This window comes from Girardinichthys multiradiatus, chromosome 13 (assembly GCF_021462225.1).
Source record: "Girardinichthys multiradiatus isolate DD_20200921_A chromosome 13, DD_fGirMul_XY1, whole genome shotgun sequence".
NCBI lineage: Eukaryota > Metazoa > Chordata > Actinopteri > Cyprinodontiformes > Goodeidae > Girardinichthys > Girardinichthys multiradiatus.
The window spans coordinates 10,185,675-10,210,874 of record NC_061806.1 but is presented as its reverse complement, the minus strand read 5'-3'; the positions used below and the strand labels follow the sequence as shown (position 1 = coordinate 10,210,874).

At 38.6% G+C, this 25,200-nt stretch overlaps 1 protein-coding gene across 6 annotated transcripts in view; it reads right to left on the bottom strand.

Moving 5' to 3' along the window:
• Window positions 1-25,200, bottom strand: part of LOC124879555 (CMP-N-acetylneuraminate-beta-galactosamide-alpha-2,3-sialyltransferase 1-like) — a 116,282-nt gene that overhangs the window by 10,698 nt on the left and 80,384 nt on the right. For all 6 annotated transcript variants that reach the window (XM_047384189.1, XM_047384187.1, XM_047384188.1 and 3 more), the window contains one exon: window positions 24,644-24,837. In XM_047384189.1, the coding sequence (XP_047240145.1) occupies window positions 24,644-24,837 (194 nt within the window). The remainder of the gene's footprint in view (window positions 1-24,643; window positions 24,838-25,200) is intronic.

Genomic DNA, 25,200 nt, shown 5'->3' with positions numbered 1-25,200 from the left:
TCTGACTCCCTGACCATCAGCACCGGTTCCCCCCAAGGCTGTGTTCTCTCTCCTCTGCTCTTCTCCCTGTACACCAACAGCTGCACCTCCAGTCACCAGTCTGTCAAGCTTCTGAAGTTTGTGGACGACACCACCCTGATTGGACTCATCTCTGATGGTGACGAGTCCGCGTACAGATGGGAGGTGGACCATCTGTTGGACTGGTGCAGCCAGAACAACCTTGAGCTCAACGCTCTAAAGACAGTGGAGATGGTTGTGGACTTCAGGCAGAACCCAGCCCCACCTGCCCCCATCACCCTCTGTGACTCCACAATTGACACTGTGGAATCTTTCCACTTCCTGGGAACCATCATCTCCCAGGATCTCAAGTGGGAGCCAAACATCAGCTCCATCAAGAAAGCCCAGCAGAGGATGTTCTTCCTGCGGCAGCTGAAGAAATTCAACCTGCCGAAGACTATGATGGTGCACTTCTACACAGCCATCATTGAGTCCATCCTCAACTCCTCCATCACCATCTGGTACGCCGCTGCTACAGCCAAGGATAAGGGCAGGCTGCAGCGTGTCATTCGATCTGCTGAGAAGGTGATTGGCTGCAGTCTACTGTCGCTCCAGGAACTGTACACCTCCAGGACCCTGAAGCGGGCAGGGAAGATTCTGGCTTATCCCTCCCACCCCGGTCACAGACTCTTTGAGACTCTCCCTTCTGGCAGGAGGCTGCGGTCCATCCGGACCAAAACCTCACGCCACAAGAACAGTTTTTTCCCATCTGCCACCAGCCTTGTTAACAAAGCCCGGAAACCACCCTGACACTCTCCCTTTCCCCCACACACCCCTCTTTTTTTGCTGACAGGACACTTGTAACCTGTAACTCTATGTGTTACATTAACGCTTAGCATGGACTCCTGCTTTACTTGCACTGCCATACTTGCACAATGATCACCTGCACTGTTGTATTGCTCTTGCATCTTATACTGCTCTATATTTACTCTCACTCACTTAAAACTGTGCACATATATTTATATTATATTGTAGATATGTTTATACTGTTCAATTTGTATTGTATTGCACCGACTACGCCAAAACAAATTCCTTGTATGTCCAAAAACGTACTTGGCAATAAAGCTTTTCTGATTCTGATTCTGATATACAGAGCCAAAGAACAATTTGAGGTAACCAAATACAAAGAAAAGAGAAAAAACATGTTTAAAAAGCAAGTCAGTACAATCTAGTCTCTATATGGAGCATGAAAATTACGTCTTGGTAGACAAGCCAAGGGATCCCCACTATTGTCTAACAATTTTCTCTCAAGCTGGGACAGTAATTGGCGGGAATACAGTTTGACAATGACATCTGGCTCCAGTCAGAAGTAGGGAGTGACACAGAAAATCTGAAACATCAGTCTGACCCCCTGTGTGACTAGCATTACCTATTTGAGAGCTCTAGCCTGAGTGGTATCATCTTCCTTATTACTGGGTCTGAGATGACAGCTATATAACAACTTGACATTTTCAGCCTAGGCCTGTCAGAACAACCACTAGCGAGAAGCATCATTGGCCAAGGCTATTTCTTGTTGATGACAAGTTCAATATGTCAAAGGATGTGGTTGCATCTGTGCAACAACTTGGTATTATCAAAGGAGGCATAAAGAAAGACTAAAGTTCAATAGCATCATAAATAAAGATTTATTAAGGCAAACCTAAACAAGGTAACAACATGAAAATTAGTAGGATTGGGAACATGGAACAGGGTTTTGAAGAATGTAAGAAAAAGCACAAAAAGAATACTGTCAAGATGTGACATTTTGGACTTTGTGTTTTGTTTCGTTTACTGTTTACTAGAGGTTTCTTGTTTATGGTTTTGTATTCGTGTTTTCTGTTTTTCCTACAGTTCTACTTTTCTTCTACCTCCCAGTGTGTTCTCCTCTGCTTCATTCTTAGTTTTATTCCATCAGTGTTGGGTTGAGTTTGTTTACATTTGTAGTCGGGGTTTCCTTATGGTTTCTGTTTTACTAAGTTCTTAGGTTCTTATGTTCCCTCCAGTTTCTCAGTTTCCTTCAGTTCATGTTTATCCTTGATTCTTACGCTTTATTTTTATTTTGGTTTATAGTTTCATTTAGGTCTGCTTACTGTCCTGCCTTTAGTCCCTTTCCTCATGTTTTGGTTTCATTAGGTTCACCTGCTCCCTCTGCCTCCCTGCCTCCTTGTCTCACCTGTTCTTAGTTCCTTTGATTACCTGCCTTTGTTCTCCCTCTGTATTAGTTGGTTTTGTTTCATTGCCCTTTGCTGGTTCCTCGTCGCTCTCAGTTGCTGCCCTCGTTCATGCCATGTTCCTGCAGTGTCGCAGCTTCGTAGGTTTTTTTGGATTCTGGTTCTGTGTTGTACCTGCAGTGATTTCGTTATGTTTCTGATCCTTTAAATAAAATAAGGTTGTGTAATTGAAGATCTGTGTCATTCCTTAAAGAACATGAGCTGTATTTTTCTTTTAGAAAACTGCAAGGTACGGTAGTATCAAGCCTTTCTTTAATCTTTCTATTATCATCTTATCAAAGCCACTGAAATGTTATTTATTTAAAGCAATGGAAATTAACAATCATTTTTCTTCACCTTCCTTCTTTTTAAGCCTTGTCAAAGAACGTGTGCATCATTCCCTTTTCTGCCAAAGAGGTCAATACAAGAATAACCCCCATCGCTGAGGGCACTAAAATAAGTGGACATGCATGGGCTCTTATTCACTTAATCATGTGTGTGTGTGTCAACTGCTCTAAGGAGGTAGATATTTTAAATTGGTTCATTCAATATTCAACTACATCACCTCACTCTCCGCTTCTCTGCCCTGGCTTGAGAAAATATTTACAGCAGATGGACTTGAAACAAAATAAATGGATGTACCGACCCTTTGGAGCTAATAAATTGAATTGCTTATGCACTAGAAATAGTGGTTCTTAACCTAAAACAAACACATATTCAGAAAACATAATAGTGTTTTGTGGAATAGAGATACTGAATTTGGAAGTGTTCTTTTTGTGGGAATCCAACTTTAGATGATGTGAATGCTTTGATGCAGCTCTTTGTTTAGCAGATTTATGGGATCCTGAGGCTCAGAGGGCTTTAAGGAGGAAAGCCAGCACAAAACCAGGACTGATGATTTTTTTCCTCAGCAGAAAACAAGTTCAGAAGAATGATCTGTTTACTGATGATTTGTTACAGAAATGTATGGAAGTAACGAAGTGTATAGTCCAGGGTTCTGCAAACTTTACAATCTGAAGTGCCATTTTTGCTAGCAGTCTTGCTACATAAAACTTGTTTATAGACATAAATGTGACAAGACCTTTTGAAACAAGACAACTTATAATATAAACTAAATATCTACTGATTTGTTTGTCAAGGTCCAAAGAGCAGAATGCAGACCCCTGGTTCAATGCTTTAGGGGTGGGAGATACGAAAAAGCTGAAGCTGCATTCTGTTACATCTTTGCTATCTCAGACCCTCTTACAGGTAAGTAGGAGAAATTACAGCTCAGATGTTGTGTTTAATTTACATGATTGTAAATAATCTCAGCTAATGTGCTTAGAATAAGTCTATTTTATCATAGAGGATTATCATGGTGTTTGAAAAGTGACCACAACTGTAAACACAGTTTAAATAGATCACATTTCAGTATAAATTTCACTTTTGTTTTCAGACAATTAAAGCATTAGAATTTGTGAATGAGGGCAGCTGTTTAAGGAATTCAGCTTTTATAAAATACAGTTTATGTGAACAAAGATTACAAGAGAATATTAAACTTGTTACAAGGCAATGGCATAATCACTATTCTAATCATATGTTTTTTTGTTGTTGTTTTTTAATAGTTTTTTGGACAAAATAGCACGAATCATTGCAAATTAGTTCTTATAGGAGCTTTGCACCTAGTTCAAGATGTTTAGCTGGTGAACTATGAACATGAATAAATTAATTTTAACCTGACGGAACTGAGTTTTAGAACTAGTTCTTAAGGATGACCTGGCACTACCCTGGGAAGAATGTGCTATGAGACCACAACACATTAAAAAGAATGTTTTGGGATGTAATTGTTTGCCGAAAACACTGGGAATCACCAAACAAAGGTCTTACCCACAGTGAAACATGGTGGTGCCAGTATTGTAGTCTGTTTTGCTTTGTGTCCAAGAGAACCAGGGATTTGGTCAAAGTGGATGAAATCTTGAAAAGTCAGATTTGACCCAAAACGTTCAGGTGTCTGCTAGAAAACTGAGGATGAAGAGTCATTTTTACTTGTCAGCATCACAGTGAGTCCAAGGAAATTATGGTCTAATAACAGTTCAGAATCAATGGCTATGGACCAGACCCAACCTCCCAATATTATCTCACAGCAATTAAACAAGGTGGACTGGGGAAACACACATCACTGCAACAAGTCTGAGGCACAATCTTTGATTATTAGACTTTATTTTTTTTCATGAATCATACCTTTAAAGTCCTGCTGGTACAAACTGCTGCGTGTCTGTAACTCCAACACACCTGACTAGCTAGATATTTGCCGCTCACTGCTGATTTGCTCAACAGTCACCCTCCCAAATGATGTGTATGTCTTGTTTGTCACACATTACATCTTCTTGTCATGACTGCTTAGTTTGTTGTCAATTATTGTAAATCAATATTCCCGTGAGACATGGGTCATGCTCATGACTAATCACCAGAATTGTATTTTAATGAAATGATTAATCTGTCGTGCAGTAGGCGGTTTAAAGCTAAAAATACATAGAGACAGAAACAAACTGCTGTGATGTACAGCCACTCCCTTAGCAAACAATAAGAAAGTGAAAAAATAAAACAATCTAATAGCAGGTTGCTGACAGTGAGATCTGGTCATTTCTGAAGAGTAGCAAGAAGAAACCTGTTGTTGAAAGGCAGCAATGCAAAATTGGGTTTACAGCTTGCCACAAGTTTTCCACACCTCATGTTGAAGAACGTGCTCTGGTAAGATGAGACCCAAGATTGACCTTTTCGGAAATGCAAAACCTATGTGTGGAGGATAACATACACTGTCCATCACCCTGAACACAGCATTCAGGATGCTCCTCAGCAGGGACAGGGAAGCTGGTCAGAGGTAATGGGAAGATGGATGGAGCTAAACACAGGGCAATCCTGGAGGAAAACCTGTTGGAGGCTGCAAAAGACTTTAGACTGAAGTGAATATTCAGCTTCCAGCAGGACAAAAACATTCAACATAAAGCCAGAAGCAACAATGGAATGGCTTAGATAAAATCATAATCATGAGTTAGAATAGTCCAGTCAAAGTACAGACCTAAATGGATCTGAGAATCTGTGGCAAGACTTGAAAGCTGCTGTTTATAGATGCCTTCCAACCAATGCGACTGAGCTTGAACTATTTTATGCAGATGAATGAGGAAAAACTCAGTCTCTAAATGTGCAAAACTGGCAGAAATATACTCCCAAAAGACTCACAGCTGTAACTGCAGTAAAAACGGGTTCCGTACTTTGTGTCTAATGGACATTTTCAAGAAAGAAAACTGAAGGCTCATCTATTCAGACTCAGGTTTGGCTAACATTATTTATAATTTAATTTTAAGTGATTATATACATTTTCTGATTAATTTATTTGATCTAAACTACTGTATGTTTTTATTTTATATTATTTTACTATACTTTAATATGATATATTAACATTCAATTATTAATTAGCTGTGAAGCTGTCTGTGATTTCGATCTTGAACGGTGCTTTACTGATTCAGTTCACTGATGATCTGCAGTGCTAGCCTGCTAACAGACTGTGCAGTGATGGTCACCATTCATCACCAGATATGTATTTGGACAGGATGAGCCATTTTCACTAATAGTCAGCACCTGAGTCCTGGTGTGTTGAAAAACTACTGTCCATATCTCTGAACAGGCAGGTAGGAAAAATTAGCACCAGAAAAGTGCTGATGTGGTTGTTTTTGAGGCTATAGTCTTGTAGAAGGGAAGGAATTGATCTTATCCCGGCTCTTTTTGTTGGAGATGCATTTGTCAGAACCTTGTCAGAACATAACGACTACTAAACTTACTACTCTAAAGGAATTCCAAGACTCCTTGTTATATTAATGGTCACTATAATGGTAAAAGATGCTCAGAATGGCTAACAAAGTAGGAAAGACAGCTTGTGTGCAACTTAAAGCTTTTTGTAAGTACATCGTTGTGACTTCGGTTTCCAGGGGAGGGAATGAGAGATATGGGGGACAGATAGAGAAGGTACATGCTAATAATAAAATATTTTTAATAATATATTTTTTGTCATGTTTAGGGTGACTGATAATGATATCAAACGTGATATGATGAAAAACACTTTAATTTGTGCATTTCATTGCTAGCACAGATTGTGCCACTTTGTTTGACTTGTGCCCCTTAAACTGCTTCAAACAAGAAACCTCTGAATTCACAAGAGAAATTATGTCAGACGCCTGGATATCTTCCAGACGAAGGAGAATGTTGAAGCAGATGCTATAGCCACACTGTTCGGAGTATCTGATTGGAAAAGATCACCAAAGAAAAGGTTGTTGCTTGTTGTTGCGAAATGGATCAAGGCTCAGCAGAAAAGAACATTCCTTGTTGCAAATGTACATTTAGATATCAGCAGTCTTAGTTAATAATACAAAATCTGAAATTATTATTTTTTATTATGAATAATAATAATTATTTAAATAATATTAATAATAATAGCACATTATTATTATTATTAATTTAAAATAACTCACATGCCTATACAATATACTTAAATAAATGTTTTGTCTAAAGATTCTGTTATAAAGTTTAAAAGAATTACACACCAGGTAGTGTCTTCAGATCTTGAATCATCCCTTGTGTCTGCTGCTGCTGCTCCATGCTGCTCACTTTGCCTAAGGTTGTCTCACTCACTGCCAAATATATACTGTAACCCTGGTTTTACACAGTATCTGCTGCGTTCCGGTCCGGCCCACTGCAAAGCCTGGAGGAGCTTCAAGAACCATATGTAGATCGAGCAATAAAAGCCAGTGATAAATGCCATAGCAAGTCCAAAACAACTCATTCTCTGGAAGTTAAATCAGTTAAACTGCTTCATTTTTCATTTTATACATCCAGATATTTTCATGTGTTTTGTTCTACAATGGGTGAGTACACTGAGTGCAGCGAAGCTAAATTTGTTGCTTAATTTGGTGCATTTAATGTTTAATTACTTGGTTTATCTTAGTTAATCCAGTAACTGATCTAATTGATCTAATGTAAACAACTGCTAATACATCAACGTATATATATAAACATAATGTGTGTATTTATTAATATAGTGAGATCTAGTCTGTCTTTAGTGAATTGTTTTCAAAATCAGGATATTGTGCTCATTCTGTTTCCGGATGGTGCGGTATGATTTATGTATATTGACATTTTTGCCGGATGCCGTGCTCCAGCATCCGGCAAAAATTAACTTTGGTCGAATTACATCGCTGTCCACAATCTACAGCACTTGTGCTCTGCCATCTGATGAAGGCTGACTTTCATCTCCTGACTGCCTAAGGTGACTGAAATATCTGTGATAGTGACTAAAATATATCAAAAGAAATATCAGATTCCATTGTAGCAGCAGTCAGTTTACATGGAGGGTTCCCCTGTGATGTCATAAAACAGCGCAACAAAATCCCAAAGGAGTAGTCCAGAAATGCCTTTTTTAGAGACATTTATGACCATACAGTATATCTGAACAACTGTGGCATGAATTTACTTTTTAAAATATTTTATCAATGTTTCCTTTCTATAAGTGTAATTGGATTCATCATTAAAATTCAATGTCACAGGCACTTTAAATTGACTCCCCTGTGCCTTGTCTTTATATTTAGTCTCCAGGTTGTCTGTCAGGTTTCAGGTTCTCCTGTACCATCCATTGTCAGTTTAATCCTCTGCATCACTCAGTTATGCAAGTTTGTTTTTCACTGATTCATTCATTAAAAACTATGCCACAATTTGATCTTGCCTGCCTGCTGTTAACCATTGGGTCCCCAACAACCACTAATAATGACACCTGCAGCAGTAAGGGATATTTTACAACTAGGTCTAGGGTAGGAAATTGAAATCATCCATAAAATAGTATGGTGACACCCTGATTATTTGGTAGAAATGCAAAAAACATAAACCTGGTGCTAATTGGTTAGAGTTAGTGGCAAATTTGGATTCAGCCATGGCATACTATGTTGTGTGTTGCTGTTTACCAGAGCTGCCATTTATCTTTAAGACACAGTAGGACAAGGTATTTTTAATAAAGTATCACAGAACATTTTGCATTGTTTACTTATTTGTCAGAATAACAAAACACATTGTTAGATCATATTGTAGGGTGTTAAATTTTGTTACCTTCAAACCACCGAGACCATTTCAGGATTATTAAGGTAACAAGACAAGCATAGTGACCCAAAACCAAACCCAGAGGGTGGTATGGGAACCTGACCCAATTTACCATACCTGATAAGCAAGGATACAAAGGCTGCATCCTTAATAAAGTATTGGAAAACATGTTGATCACACTGAATGGGGCAGACATTGTCTGCAGTCAGGATTGAACTGCGCTCTTTTTGAAATGAGGAACAAAAACAGCATATTCTCATAGCGATCAATAATCGATGACAGCTTTAATGTCATGGCTCTTTATCATGCAGCAGCCTCTTGGATACAAGTTGTTTAATATTCATTTCTATTATAAATGTCCAATGTCAAGAATCTTTGTGTTCCATAACATGACCAAACAATTGAAGGTGCAGCTGGATCACACAGCATGTAAGAGGTAGCACTTTAAAGGTCAGTGGTATTTCAGCTCTCTCTATGGTATGTGTTCTTGCCAGTCTGCTGTTGTTACCACAGCTGGTCTTTATAATCCTCAGTGGGTAATATTCGGCAAAGCCTGTGCAGTCTCAGCTGAATAACAACCATATAAAGGACTGAGTATTGCGTCATGTATTTATGATGTGTTTATATCAAAATAGATTTTTCACAATTATAAATGGTGATATTTAGTAACAATGAGAATTCAGTCAGTCAGTCATTTTCTACTGCTTATTCCATAGTGGGTCACGGGGGAGCTGGTGCCTATCTCCAGCAGTATATGGGCGAGAGGCAGGGTACACCCTGGACAGGTCGCCAGTCCATCGCAGGGCAACACACAAACAACCATGCACACACTCATTCACACACCTAAGGGCAATTTAGAGAGACCAATTAACCTAACAGGCATGTCTTTGGACTGTGGGAGGAAGCCGGAGTACCCGGTGAGAACCCACGCATGCACGGGGAGAACATGCAAACTCCATGCAGAAAGACCCCTGGCCGGGAATCGAACCCAGGACCTTTTTGCTGCAAGGCAACAGTGCTACCGTACAATGAGAATTAAACAGGCTTATTACATCTTTGTTTTCATTCATTTCTGTACATTATCTCTAAAAGAATTATTCTGCAGGTAAACATTTACTGCCTTGTTTATTGCCATCATACTGTCAGAAGGTGGTGATGTAGCATACGTCATCACTTTGGGGTTTACCTGGAAAAGAGTCCTAGAATTTGCCATGATCTCAAAGAGATCCAACCAAATGCTCTGAAGTCTCTGCAGGGCTTTGAACGACAACAACAAGGAACTGTTTATTTTGTAAAATCTTCTATATAAGGGAGGGTACCTAAAGTTACAACCCCCCATGATGCCTAAAATTAACTCACACAAAGATGGTGAAACCACACTTATATTTGGAGGTTTCAAACCAACAGTCTGATGGTCCTCATGTGTAATGTATGCACTGAAGTAATATTGGACATGAAGACATATTTCACCTCTGATCCACCTTGGGAGGCAGTCACAAACCAATGATGACTATTAAGTGTAAGGGCAAAATGGGATTGCCCACAACCTGAGCTAACTGCTCTAGAAGCACAGATGGCCTGTGTTCTCCTTAGATTGACAAGTCTAAGGAAAGGTGTGAGTAGGCTTTTTTCAAACAGCTGACCAGCAATGTGCAGCAACAGCTGGGGGAGGGGCATAACTGCATTAAATAAAAATTTATGAAGTTCTTTTTTTAGTCATACTGACCTCTCAAAGCATTTTACACAACAGTCGAATTTGCCCAGCCAGACTTACAAGTGAGCACACATTTATACATTGATATGTAGGTTAGAGAAGAAAGCTGTAACTGAAGACGACTACTCTTTCCACTGAGTCACAGCTGTCTCCTATGCATTATTCTCTGCTTCATACAGACAAATAAATATCTGGGCTCTTTCTCTGGCATGGGATTTAACTTGAAATAACAGAAACTCTATAATGGAAAACTTTAACGGTTGGGAAACCATAACTTTTAAAAACCTTGGCATCATTTGAAGCTGGTAACTTGCCCATTCCTACTTCTTTTTTCTTTTTAAAAATTTGCGGCACTAGTGGCCCTTAAAATGCAGCATATAGACAGGAAATGGGCAGAGAGAGTAAATGACAGGGTCGGAAATCGAACCCTGGACAGCTGCAGCTGCAGTGTGCATGCCCACCCCCAATCCTACTTTCAAAGGGGCCCACAAAGAAATGAACTAACAGATTCATGATTCTGTGATTCCCTATAAGCATATCCCAAAGTGACTGCAAAAAGTCAGCTGCTGTGAATTCGTAAAAGCTGTTTAAGCTGATCAAAAACCGCATTTATGATTTTCTTTTTGTTTAACAAAGCCATTTGCATTGTAGACCTGCTGAATAATTCATGATGAAATGTAAACAAGCCAATTGCCTGGCATTGCTCTCCTTTAGTATTAGGCCAACACTCTTCTCTTCCTCCATCACTGCGACCTACATGGGTCCTTGGGTTAGCATTTACACGGAATTATGTTTAACACTGCAATGTACGTGGAAAGCATGTAAATCCAATTTCAACCACTGCCTTGTTTACACTCTTTTATGTGTGGATGCAGTCCAAACAGCAATCAATCTGTTGATCTGTGTTTTTCTTTGATTTACAATCAGGTCCTCTGAGCAAAAAACAGGCCTGATTGGAGCGTTGATTGAGTGCCCATAAAAAGAAAAACCTAAATTGAAATTTTGGGGACACATTAACAACAATAACGAGGAGGAGGAATATTTCAATACAACCGTTTAAAGCTTAATGTCTGTTTCAGCCTGGGGGTGATGTTTACTATCCCAAAGCGTAGATTATCTGCCCTCTGACATGTTTTTGCAAGAAACACTAGCCATTTGCAGCCTCACAGGAAAGTCTCAATATGTTAATAACGCTCTCACAGACGAGGGAAAATCTTCAATTTCCGAGTCTTATAAACACGTTTGCATAGATTCATTACTGGCTGAGAGGCAGGCAGTGAAGGGATGAGTTAAATGACAAATAAAAATTTTATTGGTTTAAGATCTATCTTAATGCAGGTCTCTGCAAGAACATACATCGTCTTGTAGAATATAAGCCTGATGGATCCTCAATTCAGCAGAGTAAATATGAATAATGAGACAATCAAACATGCAAGACAGCCTCACTTTTCTAGATAAAAGATGCTCTGGTGTGACCAGGGAGCAGAAGCAATGTGGTTGTGTGCTGTTTTGATAGTGCCCTAAATGTGCACCTGTTATACCTTCCTGATGTTGTCCTGGCCGTTTGATTAGTCTTTAATAAAGCATTGTGAAAATAAACACAGTTTTTGACATTTCCAGCGAAATCGAACTGAGACCTTTAGATTATGCTAATCTTAAATTGCCCTTTATCTCATGCTGCACTATGCACAAGCTGTGTCTGGACCGATGAAGATTCATTCACATTAACAGACTGCTTGGGGTGGATGGAGGAGCAGGAGAGTTGGACCTATTTCTGATTAATTTAGTTGTGTCCATACAAAGTTTATAAGTGTCCCAAGTGATATAGCGCACATAGGTTTCAGCTCTGGATAATCAGGAGATCATTAAGCATGAAAATGGGAAAAACTAATGTCACAGGAAGCAGCAATTTTTCTCAGTACACACATTATATCTGACAAAGGCGCATCATAAATAATACTGATACTTAATGATGTTTCACAAAATGTGGTTAATGTACAGGTCCTTCTCAAAAAATTAGCATATTGTGATAAAGTTCATTATTTTCTATAATGTAATGATGAAAATTTAATATTCATATATTTTAGATTCATTGCACACTAACTGAAATATTTCAGGTCTTTTATTGTCTTAATACGGATGATTTTGGCATACAGCTCATGAAAACCCAAAATTCCTATCTCACAAAATTAGCATAGTTCATCCGACCAATAAAAGAAAAGTGTTTTTAATACAAAAAACGTTTACCTTCAAATAATCATGTACAGTTATGCACTCAATACTTGGTCGGGAATCTTTTGGCAGAAATGACTGCTTCAATGCGGCGTGGCATGGAGGCAATCAGCCTGTGACACTGCTGAGGTCTTATGGAGGCCCAGGATGCTTCGATAGCGGCCTTTAGCTCATCCAGAGTGTTGGGTCTTGAGTCTCTCAACGTTCTCTTCACAATATCCCACAGATTCTCTATGGGGTTCAGGTCAGGAGAGTTGGCAGGCCAATTGAGCACAGTGATACCATGGTCAGTAAACCATTTACCAGTGGTTTTGGCACTGTGAGCAGGTGCCAGGTCGTGCTGAAAAATTAAATCTTCATCTCCATAAAGCTTTTCAGCAGATGGAAGCATGAAGTGCTCCAAAATCTCCTGATAGCTAGCTGCATTGACCCTGCCCTTGATAAAACACAGTGGACCAACACCAGCAGCTGACACGGCACCCGAGACCATCACTGACTGTGGGTACTGTGTGACTTCTGGCATTTTGGCATTTCCTTCTCCCCAGTCTTCCTCCAGACTCTGGCACCTTGATTTCCGAATGACATGCAGAATTTGCTTTCATCCGAAAAAAGTACTTTGGACCACTGAGCAACAGTCCAGTGCTGCTTCTCTGTAGCCCAGGTCTGGGGAATGCGGCACCTGTAGCCCATTTCCTGCACACGCCTGTGCATGGTGGCTCTGGATGTTTCTACTCCAGACTCAGTCCATTGCTTCCGCAGGTCCCCCAAGGTCTGGAATTGGCCCTTCTCCACAATCTTCCTCAGGGTCCGGTCACCTCTTCTCGTTGTGCAGCGTTTTCTGCCACACTTTTTCCTTCCCACAGACTTCCCACTGAGGTGCCTTGATACAGCACTCTGGGAACAGCCTATTCGTTCAGAAATTTTTTTCTGTGTCTTACCCTCTTGCTTGAGGGTGTCAATAGTGGCCTTCTGGACAGCAGTCAGGTCGGCAGTCTTACCCATGATTGGGGTTTTGAGTGATGAACCAGGCTGGGAGTTTTAAAGGCCTCAGGAATCTTTTGCAGGTGTTTAGAGTTAACTCGTTGATTCAGATGATTAGGTTCATAGCTCGTTTAGAGACCCTTTTAATGATATGCTAATTTTGTGAGATAGGAATTTTGGGTTTTCATGAGCTTTATGCCAAAATCATCCGTATTAAGACAATAAAAGACCTGAAATATTTCAGTTAGTGTGCAATGAATCTAAAATATATGAATGTTAAATTTTCATCATGACATTATGGAAAATAATGAACTTTATCACAATATGCTAATTTTTTGAGAAGGACCTGTAGATCCACATAAAAATGTTTTAGCTTTAGTCATTACACTGATTGTGCCTTTCTTTTGACTATTTTGTTGTTTCAAAAATATCCTTATACATACTCATTCAACATGAAAAGAGAGAGGAAAAAAAGTAAATAAATGCTGTAGTTACTGTGGCAGAGCTGTAAATCGCACATAACCCTGCCATAGTAATACAACAAAAACAGAGGAAAGCGTAGTGCATGTTTGTAAGGCTGATGCCCACTTGGTGGATGAGGATTAGGCTGAAAGAATTTGTAAAACAAAATTGCAGATTGGTTTCAAGATGTGTTTACTCTGGATCTTCTGTCTGAATAAATGCTGCTTAGCTGCTAACTAACATGTTCACATTAACATGTTCTCATATGGACTGCACCTTAAGGTTAGTATTTGCAAAAAAGACACTTGACTAGTTTTGCCAACCTCAAAGCATCTCAGACACTTTTTTGTGTCTGCAGTCCACCATTCTACATCGACTGAGTCCTGTTTAGTACTACTGTGGTCTTCATGCTTTGATCTATTTATTTATTATCTCTTTGCCCTTGTGTTGCACATTCCATTCATGCTTAGCTGTTTGTGTTCTCGAGGCAGGAATTCAGCAGGCCAGTATTGTTTATTGTGTGCATTCATTTGTCTCCCTTATCTCTGCTACGCTGTGCGTTTCGGCCACAAAAGAGATGAAGTATGATTCGGCTATCTCAATTTTAGCATGATAAAGTCTGATGCATTTTCACCTTTTCAAGATATAAGCTCTTTCTTTGTGTGTGAAATGTAAGTCTTATCTCTATACGGACATAAACCAGAGCCAGATTCAGTGTTTGTTTGTAAGCTTCCAAAAGATAACTTCTGCAAAAAAAAAAATGATTTTAGCGGCACAATTGGCTTTTGCCTTTTGATGCTCATGTCTTGGAAGAACAGAAAAACCTCATTTCAAATTTAAATACAGCAACATTGCTGGCTTATTAGCGCTTCAAAAAGCCCATACATGAAAACATTTAATTATTCAAAGGCTACACAGCCTGCACTTGTCAATCAAAGGAAAATGCAAAGTCTCTTGCAATGACTCTCAAGTCAGTTTTGCCACAACATTCTGTTCTTTCCATCATCTGAAAATACATATGGGACAACTGCAAACAACCAAAAAAAAAAACCTAACAAGGAATGGCTTAATGTAACAGGTTAGGAGATGGGTAAGGAGAGCATTGCTCAGAAAAGGGGTTAAGGGTGCCTATGTAACTCTGGAGGAGCTGCAGACATCCACAGCTCAGGTGAGAGAATCTGTTGACATGACAACTATTAGTCTTGCACTCCAGAAATCTGGCCTTTAGAAGAGTGGAAAGAAGACAAAAAGCCCCCCTAGCAATTTGCTAAGCACACAGCAAACATTTGAAAGAAGCTGCTCTGGTCAGATTAAACCAAATTTAAACTTCTGGGTGCAAAGCTAACACTGCATATCATGTTGATACAACCAGAAACATGGGGATGTCAGAATCTCACCTTGAGAGTGCTTTTCATCAACAGGAAGAGGAACGCTGTTGCGAGTTGATTGGATGGGGGGGTCTGAGTACAAATGCATACCACACTTTTTAAAATTGTATTTGTATAACATATTGGAAACCATGCATCATTTCCTTCCACTTCACAATAACGTACTACTTTGTGTTGGTCTATCTGCAATAGAAAACACACATAACCTGACCTTGAACATACTTATGCATACACAGATGTAAACACTTCACTATTCTGATCTAGACTGTAGTCTTCTGTGGACATTATATTGAACCATTAATCCCTAATCAACTAACTGTGCTATTGAGATTATCCAAATGCAATGTTATGCTGTTATAGTAAAATATTAAAATGTTTTTTTTATGTTAATGTATATACAGTAAATACATATAAGATAAATGGTCTTATTTAGCTTTTCTTACTGCAGGCCTGAAACCTAGACTTAAACACCTTTCAAGACAGTGACATTGTAATCTATTTAAAATATTCTGTCCATTTGGAAAAGTAAACAAGGGGTTATGCAAAAAAAAGTAGGTTTCCAGCCAAGAAAGCTGATGGACGCAGGAGGAGACGCCGAAGCTGGTTCCAAGAAGTAAACAGCGTCTGACCCCACTGGAGGTTCTCATTCTCTACTATTATACAGCTGTTTTTGGGCATCATAATCAGGAAGGGTTTCCTCTGTATGTAAATTTTTTTCCAAACTGTCCTTCAGACTTTAGGTATTCAGAAAAATTGAAAGTAAGCATGTAAACTATGAGATTACCATTACAGACACAAAGAGAGGCCATTTGATAATCATAAATCACTATAAGCTAAATATAATCCGATAATTCACTTTCAATTCCCCTTTAGAATTCTGTTTAAGAATGAGATTCCTGATGAACAGAACTGACCCCTCAATTAAACAGATTTGATAGATTTGAAAGTGAGTATAGTTTAGTTTGAATACATCCAGCTTTAGTGAGACATCATCCTTTTCATTCGCTGCAATATACAAAGGTTTTTGTTCGTAACATGATAAAATGTGATGTTCACAGGGTATAAAAACCTTTGCAAGGAACAGCAAACAGAAATCATTGTGTCAGATTTTAACATTAACATGAGAATGCTTTCCTCTAGGAACAATAGAACCAGAAGTGAACCTCTCCACTAACCAATTTGCATGTTGCGCCTCTGCACCCTTCAGTTCAGTGAACACATCCTCCAGTCTTATCAGAACCATGTATACTCCACACCTTACTGTCACCCAGCTTGCTCCTGCAGCAGAGGTAAACTTCTGGCTCAGCCCCGCAGCCTCTAACCAAGCGTGGGCTCCAAATGTGACTCTGCACGGATGAGTAAATAAAAAGAAAACATCACAATTTCGATGGCAGGCTTGTGCTGGAATTTTTGTCCGCTAATGGCAAAGTAATAACTCTCATCTTGCCGTTGTCCCTGTCATGCGGTAATTGAATCGGCAGACAATAGCATGTTGTTGTCACAGCGGAGGCTGGCACAGAAGATACGAGCTATAATGTGGCTTTATTTACAGAGGCAACATGTCGCAGCGGGCTGTCAAAGGCACGCAGCGATAAATTATGAGGCTTGCCACAATGCTGGGTGAAATTTGCTTTTGGAGATTTTAGCTGCGCTGCAGTTACTCTGTTGATGAAATCTGTGTGTTAGCAGCATTTTGGTATAACCAGATTTTTATTGATCCTAACAGGGGTCTTATTCATCAAAACATAAACATGCTTGTCTCTAGCTCATATAAGGAACTCCAAACAGTTATTTTGTTTTTCAGTCTACCGTGTTGGTGTTAAGTTTTATGTATCAATCTGACCATGCGAGTCTAAATCTAATGTTTTACCATCTTCTTACTACATTTAGGGCTGCACGATTTTAGGAAAATAAACAATTGTGATACTATTGCTGAGAGTTGTGATACTGATTATAGTTACCCCCATTTTTCTGCCACTTTTCTTTTTTTTTTTTTTTAAAACAGTGTGAGCATCTCAGAAACAAAGATATAAATCCAGTGAGGGCATTAAGGGCATCCAGCTGCTGAAATATATTATGGATACACATGGTGTGATTTCCTGACACTTTTAAATATAATATTGTACCAAATGTGTGTGCAAGCAGTTCTTTGCGATTCTCATATTGCACACCGACACTGTGATGACAACTGCGATACGATATGTTGTGCAGCTCTATTTACATTAAGTGAGCATCCTCAAAGATTTTAAATTGTTAAAAAATTATGAAAACATGCAAAAAGTTGTCAACTGATGATTTTCAACATGCCATTTTAAAACATGTAATTACAATAAGATAATTTTACATTATTACATTATTAATACTTTTGCATTGTTTGATTATATTTTGAGACATGCCTGTCTTATTTCCTGTTAGAAACAAACTTCCTTATTAAATTAACATCATTTTACATCTGCATCTGCCATGGGTATGAAGACCTTTCGGCCTGGCTGTGCATTTGCAGTTGTGTTTTAAATAATAGCAGAATTCATGTAATAGCTTTTAATTCCATACACATGCAATAGGAACACTCTCCCATCTATTCTAAATCAAATCCTAAAGAGAAGTCAAATAAACTTGTTCGCTCTCTGCAGAATGTTAAGGAAAAGGGATGTTATGTTATTCACAATCACTTTATAAGGATTTACTGTGTAAACTTGAAAATGCTTGAAGATGTAGTTTCAGGTTTTCAGGAACCACTGTTCCTGAAAACTTCTGTTGCATGACATAGGCCATCTGCTGGCATGTGTGAACAGGATGATTTGACTAGATCCCACAATAACCCCAACCCTAATCCTCAAAAACAGAAGGATGGATGTCCCCCCACAACCTTTCTATTGGATTAAGGTCCGGGTAACATTAATCCTGTGGTATTGCACCAACATGTTGCCTGTTTACTGGTGTGTTAGGGGTCTTTGTCTAATTGAAGCATCCATTTTAAGGGCATTTACTCTGTAATAACACGATATGACCTCATCAAGCATTTTGATGTATCAATGATCCCTGGTATGTGGTAGAGCCGGCACCGTTGTGTTAGAAACATCCCCATAGCATGATGCTTCAGCCACCGTGCTACAGTGCACTGTGGCTTAAATTCAGTGTTTGGGATAAACACTAGACACTGTTTGCTTAATCTAAACTCAAAAAGAGAAATTGTACTTCTGTCAGTCCTCTAAGTGTTGCTTGTGTTTGACAGATTGTAACCTCTTCTGGATGTTTTTTTTTTTTTCCAACAATGGAACTTTGCGGGGACTTCTTGCTCAAAGCTTGGCTCCACATAAGGGTCTTCTAGTTCTCGCAGTACTCACAGATAACTGTAGACCTTCTTTGATCTCCATAAAGCGTAACATTGGCTAAGTCTTTACCATTCTGGCTATTCTTTGAGTAATACCAATGGTAGTTTATGGTTTGGTTTTACTGGTTTCTGGTTTGGGTTTCAAATCATTTTCGCTGAGCAGCTAATCTTTTTCTGCACTTCTTTTTATGCTATCTCTTCTCAAGTCAACTTCATAACCAAAGCACTGTGTTCTACTGCGCAAAGCCTAGAACTTAATTCCAAAGAGGAATTCACCATAAACAGCAAGTGCAACATTTTCTTTGTTCATCTCAAATACACTACTAGTCAAAAGTTTTATATACACTTTCTCACTTAATGGGTCACTTTATTTTCATGACTATTTACATTGTAGATTCTCACCAAGGTCAAAACTATGAATGAACACACATGGAATTATGTAGTAAACAATAAGTCTGAAATAACTCTTAACATTTTAATATTTTAGATTCTTCAAAATAGCCACCCTTTGCTTTGATCACTGCTTTGCTCTCTTGGCATTCTCTCCATGAGCTTCATGAGGTGGTCACCTGAAATTGTTTTCTAAAGAGTGTTGAAGAACTTCCCAGAGGTTCGATTAGAGACAACCAAAGGTTAATATTTCAGTCATCACAGCAAAGGGCGACTACTTTAAGGATTCTAAAATATAACATATTTTAAAGTTCTTTTACACTTCTTTGTTTGCTACATAAGTTGTTCATTCGTTTTGATGCCTTCAATGAGAATCTACGTACAACGTAAATAGTCATAAACAAAAAGAAAACTATAAAATGAGAAAGTGTTTAAAACATATGACTGGTAGTGTATGAGTCACTTGTTAGATTCCAAAATAAATGGCCTTCACTACCCCACCCCCGTCCCTTTCAATTAATAATTCATTTAGACAGAATCAACAGCATGCATGTTATGATTGTAGGGTCTGTTGGTTTTCTATTACTACCACAGATACAAGAAAGCTGTTTAAAAACATTGAGCATTGTTGAACTAACCTGTCAACAGCGATGTGCCCACATGATATCAGGATTTAAATAAAGCAGCTTTCTTTCAGCCTATAATGTAACATTTTTGCAATCTCACAATAGAATCTGAAAAATATATTTAATATATAATATATATAAATATATTGTTGTCTTTGGAATTTAGCCTTATTGAAACATTTCTGTGAGCCAAGAGAGCAGGAGAGAATCAAATGGATGCAGGAAAGCTGGCAGAGAGCAGATTGCAAATATTAGTGATGACTTAATTAATATGCTAACTGATACATGACATCGTCTCCCAACATTAGCAAGTTGTTTCAGAAGACTGTGTTGTAAAAAATTGATGAAAAAGTGTGAAATAGTTCATATTGGATCTGTGAATTGAACTCAGAACTATCAAGAGAATAACTATAAACATAATATTTTTAGTTTTGATCTGTTTGAACTAAATCTTTAACTAGTTTAAAAGTGGGTGAACTTGATAGAAACTCAGTTTGTTCTGTTAAAAACAAAGAAAAGTAATCTTTAATGAACATAGCTGGTGTTTGAGAAAGATAGTCAAGTAAAAAAATTAGGACACCCTATTAAATATTCAGCTCTTTATTAAGTAATGTTCAATTATTGATGCCAGATCAAATTTTGTTTTATCCCTCGGGAAAAAAAACGTGATTCAATGGCACTTAAACAATTAAATTAACCTTGTTTGACTTATCAAAGAAAATATATCACCAAATTCAATGTGCAGCTGAGAAGAAAACTGCACACCTCACTCTGTTATAGCTATTGTTGAAATAGCTTTAGCGAGACGCTTCTCTATCTCTGACATTGGTCTGAGAAAAGTGGACACCACTCCGAACTTTCAGCTGGATTGTTGTCATGTTGCAGGGTTCAGTTTTGTTCCAGCTTTTATTTTTTACAAATGGCCTCACATCTTCCTCAACCTCCTAAGATACACGGTAGAATTCATGGTGCCTTCTATGATGGTGAGCTGGCCAGGTCCTGCTGAATCAACACATCCCCAAACCAAGACACTTCATCCGCTATGCTTCATAGTTTGTTAAGAAACAGCATTTCATCAAATGAAATGCTGTTTTGTTTATTTTAAACATTCCCTCTGTTTTAGTGTCCAAACAATTTTAGACTCATCTGTCTAAATAGCAATTCTGGCAGTCCCGTTCTTTATCTTCATTTTCTCAGGATCACTGTAGCCTGACCTTCATGCTTTTCTGAGACAGCAAGGGTTTCTTTCTTGCACACCTACTATAAAAGTTAAACAGTACAGTATCTTTTTTATATTACAAGCATAACCTTGTAAATCAGCCCTAGGAAGAGCTTGCTGCATGTCTCAGGATGATGTTTTAGGGTTTTTGCAGAATTCTGTTGGCAGTTGTTTTGAGTCCCCTCCATTGGTAGTTTATCGTAAAGGATGTTATGATCATGTGCACCTGATGTAATCCACTGGTGTGTAGTTTTTGCCCTTTTAAAATAAAAGAATGTGTGCTAAATGTTTGTTTTATTTAGTTGTTACATTTTACAGGACATTTTCTTATATTTGTATAGCTTTGCTTATATTATTTAGGATTGTTAACATTGAAAATAAATGTCCAAATATGTTAATGCAGAGAATTCAGAGGGTGTCTAATGTTTTCATGTGACTGTAAATGTGGAAAAATAGCTGCTAAAACTAAATAAAGAAACCTAAATAATTTATTCACAGACAATTGTTTAACACTTCTGTTGCACCTTTTTTGACCATGATCAAAGGTGGGTTTTATCACATCAAGCAACTGTATAGAGTAAAGATGGAGGGAGATGTAATTTCCATCATTACACAACAATAAAGACTTTTGCATGTTCATTTTGTTGCTAAAGCTGACTCATCTTGAAACGGAAGTTTGAAGCTGTCAATAGAAAAATTCACAAAAATGTTTTTAATAGTAAAATGCTTTGAGCAATTACCTATGACAGGTATAACACAAAAGCAAACAATGGTTGATTTAATTTTAATAGCCAGAGTGACTTATTAATGCTTCAAAAGCACTTTTTTAATTAAACATAATTCAAAAGCCTTATGAGTTACTTTTGTCTGTTAAAGACACAGAAGCTTCTTTAAGCACTTTGATCTGAACTATCAGTTCTATTTGTGTCAGAACATTAATTGTTAAAGAAGAAAATCCATCATGCCCAATTTTACAGCCCACTCACTGGGTCATATGCACACATGAATATTTAATCAAGGTCCCGTAACATTTCTAATCAATACATTTGGTTAGAAAACGAGCTTCTCATGCTGAGGCTCAAAGTACAATGTTATTATCTGAAGACAATTCACTCCAGTGCAGAAACCCTCTTAGGATACAGATTAAAACTGTATTTCTCAGATTCAAGATAAATAAATCAGCAGAAGATTTAAAAAGGATTTAAAGTTGCAGCCAAACGAGGCCTGTGACTATATCAACATATCAGCTCCGCAGGCTTCACACATCCTATCAGCACAGCCAATGAGTCATGTTTGCCACTGGTCAAACCAGAAAGTCTCAGTAAAGATGGTTATCTAGCCCTTTAACATCAAAATTAGCTGTTATCATAAAACCTGCAGTGCAATTCAGTGCAATACAATAAACACCCCGAATCCATCCGGGTAGAACCATCTCTCCTGCTGTTCTGTCAGGCTTCAATTTGTGTGACAGACTGCAATGAGTAAGTTGAACACTATAATAATAAAACACCGCCTGAAATCAACAGCTAGATGTTTGAATCTTGGACACAACTGGGATGATCTCAAACACACATCAAAAATTATTATAAAATGAAAATAAAACAAACGGAAAAGGCTAGCATTATCCTTTGACCACAACCCTACGCAAAATGTGTTCCTGATTGCTCAAAAGTAGAAAACTACTAATTCAAAGAACATCTACCAGTGAGAACTGTGCTAGAAGCTGGCTGATGCCCACAGAAAACTTGTAGTCAAGCTGCAGGATGGGTGGAGGCTTACATAAACCTGTTTCTCAGCAAATATATTTATTATATTTCTATGAACTTGAAATTGACACCAGATGTCTGTAACATCTGGTGTCAATTTCAAGAAATCCACAAACACACAGAAATTAAAACAAATGAATCCAAAATTAAATTATGCCCAATGAAGTGGAATGGCACATGGAATAGGCAATAGTAAGAAATTAACGTGTATAAAGGTATAGAAAACCAAGAAACCAGCTGAAATCTGCCAGTATTTAGAAAATATTCTGCTCAGTGGGGCCTTTGGTAGCACTGTTGCCTTCCAGAAAGAAGGTCCTGGGTTCGACTCCCTGCCGAGGGTCTTTCTGTATGGAGTTTCCATGTTGTCCTCGCGCATGTGTGGGTTCTCACCGGGTACTCTGGTTTCCTCCCACAGTCCAAAGACATGACTGTTAGGTTAATTGGTCTCTCTAAATTGCCCTTAGGTGTGAATGAGTGTGTGCATGGTTGTTTGTCCTGTATGTCTCTGTGTTGCCCTGCGATGGATTGGCAACCTGTCCAGGGTGTACCCTACCTCCTGTTTGTAGACTGCTGGGGATAGGCACCAGCTCACCTGTGACCCACAATGGAACAAGCGGTATAAAAGATGAATGCATGAATGAATGAATGAATTTCAGTTGGTTTAGTGTTCAGTGATGGCTTAGAAAAAGCTTCTCATTACTGAAGTATTCCACAGATTAGTACAACTGGTAAAAGCAAAGAGACCTTCACAAAAATGTATTAATGTTGCAAAACATAGAAATGACAATGTTTACAGCCTCATTTCTAAACTGCTGAATGAGCAGAGCTTCAGAAAGACCTGGTAATAGCAGGTAGTTTTTTCCCATCAAAACAATAAGTAATCCACTCAACCACTACAAGACTCCACTGCTGAAGAAAAAGCATGTTGGAGCTGGTTTATAAAATAAAACAAAATAAAATCCAGTTCAACCAGCTTCATTCAGAAGTCACTTTAATAGTAAATAGAGTCTGCCTGTGTGTAATTTAGTCTCAGTATAAATCCAGCTGTTCAGCGAAGGTCTCAGAGCATCATGAAGACTAGGAAACACATCCGACGGGTCAAGGATAAAGCTGTGAAATTTAAAGCATGGTTAGGTTTAAAAACAATATTCCAAGGTTGGACATCTCAGACAACACTGTTCAGTCCATCACAGGAAAACAGAGGATGGTACAACTGCTAGCCTACCAAGACATTGCTGTCCAACTAAAGTCACAAGTAAGCAAGGAAAGCATTAATCATAGAAGCAGCCAAGAGGCCCATAGCAACTCCAGAGGAGCTGCAGAGATCCACAGCTCAGATGGGAAAACCTGTCAACAGGTCAACTATTAGTCGTGCACCCATGCAACTTGCCCTTCATATAAGAGCGACAAGAAGAGAGCCATTGTTTTGGAGGAAATCCTGTTCCAAACAAACAGAAAAACTGGCTTTGGTCAGATTTGTCAAAAGTTGAACCTGTAGTCATGTGTTGTGGAAATCTAACTAAAACACATCATTCACATTTTATAACATGATGGTGGTAGTATCATGATGTGGGACATTTTTCTTTAGCCAGGAAAAATGTACTCTGCTCAGCTTTAGTGCAGATCAAAAACAATATGTATGACAGAAAATCAACATGCACATCACCGTCCCCAATGTGTAACATGGTGGTAACAGCATCATGTTGTAGGGATGCTTTTTATTCAGTCAAGATAGGGAAGCTGGTCAGAGCTGGTTGATTGAGATGAATAGAGATAAATAAAGGGCAATCCAAGAAGACAACGTATTAGACTGTGGCGGAGGTTCACCTTGCAACAGAACATACACAAAAACTAGTAACATGGCTTGGATTGCAATCATTCATGCATTAGAATGCACCAGGCCAATTCAGAGCTAAATTCTTTTGAGAATCTGTGGTAAGGTTGATGTTTACTGAATCTATGTTCAAAGTCGCTGAGCTTAAAATATTTTCCAAGCAATACTGAACAAATATTTCAGGGTCCAAATGTGAAAAGCTGTTAGAGACATACCATGAAATACTTGCAGCTTAAGCTTTGAATTTGAGAAAATGCATACATCTTTCAACAAAATATAGTGCAGCTACATTCATCTCAAAACAAATCCACAATCTGAAGGCTTAACTTACCTTATGATGAAATTGCTGGAGTCGATGAGGCCACCGTAATGGGACCCCTTCAGGTTCCCAGAGTTCCCCACCACCGCGCAGCTCCTGCAGCGCTCGGGGTTGGTGTCCATGTAAAGGACCTCATCGGGGATGACTTGGAACAGTTCCTCCACCACCTCAGTGAAGTTGGCCGGCTGCCTCTCTGACTGCAGCCACTGGTGACAGAGCAAAAAAGAAGGCTTCAGGAAGGGAAGACACCCCGGAGTCGCTTTAAGTGCAAATGACTGAACAAGAGCAGCTGAGCTTTAGACACAGAATATATTTCTGAAAGAACCTCAGGGAGAAGTTAGCTTCTCCGCAAAGCTACACTAGATTTCCTTCAATCTCAAGTACAGTAATGTGTATGCACCGTATACTGTTACATAATGTGACAAATTGCTTTTATATTAGTTTGAAAGCTTTCCACCAGTTCAAGAGAATTGAGACAATTTGTTAGTGGTTTACAGTTTGATCTCATAATGGCTTTTAAACAATTTAAATGACTTTATATATCAGATACATGCTTACACTGTTTACTC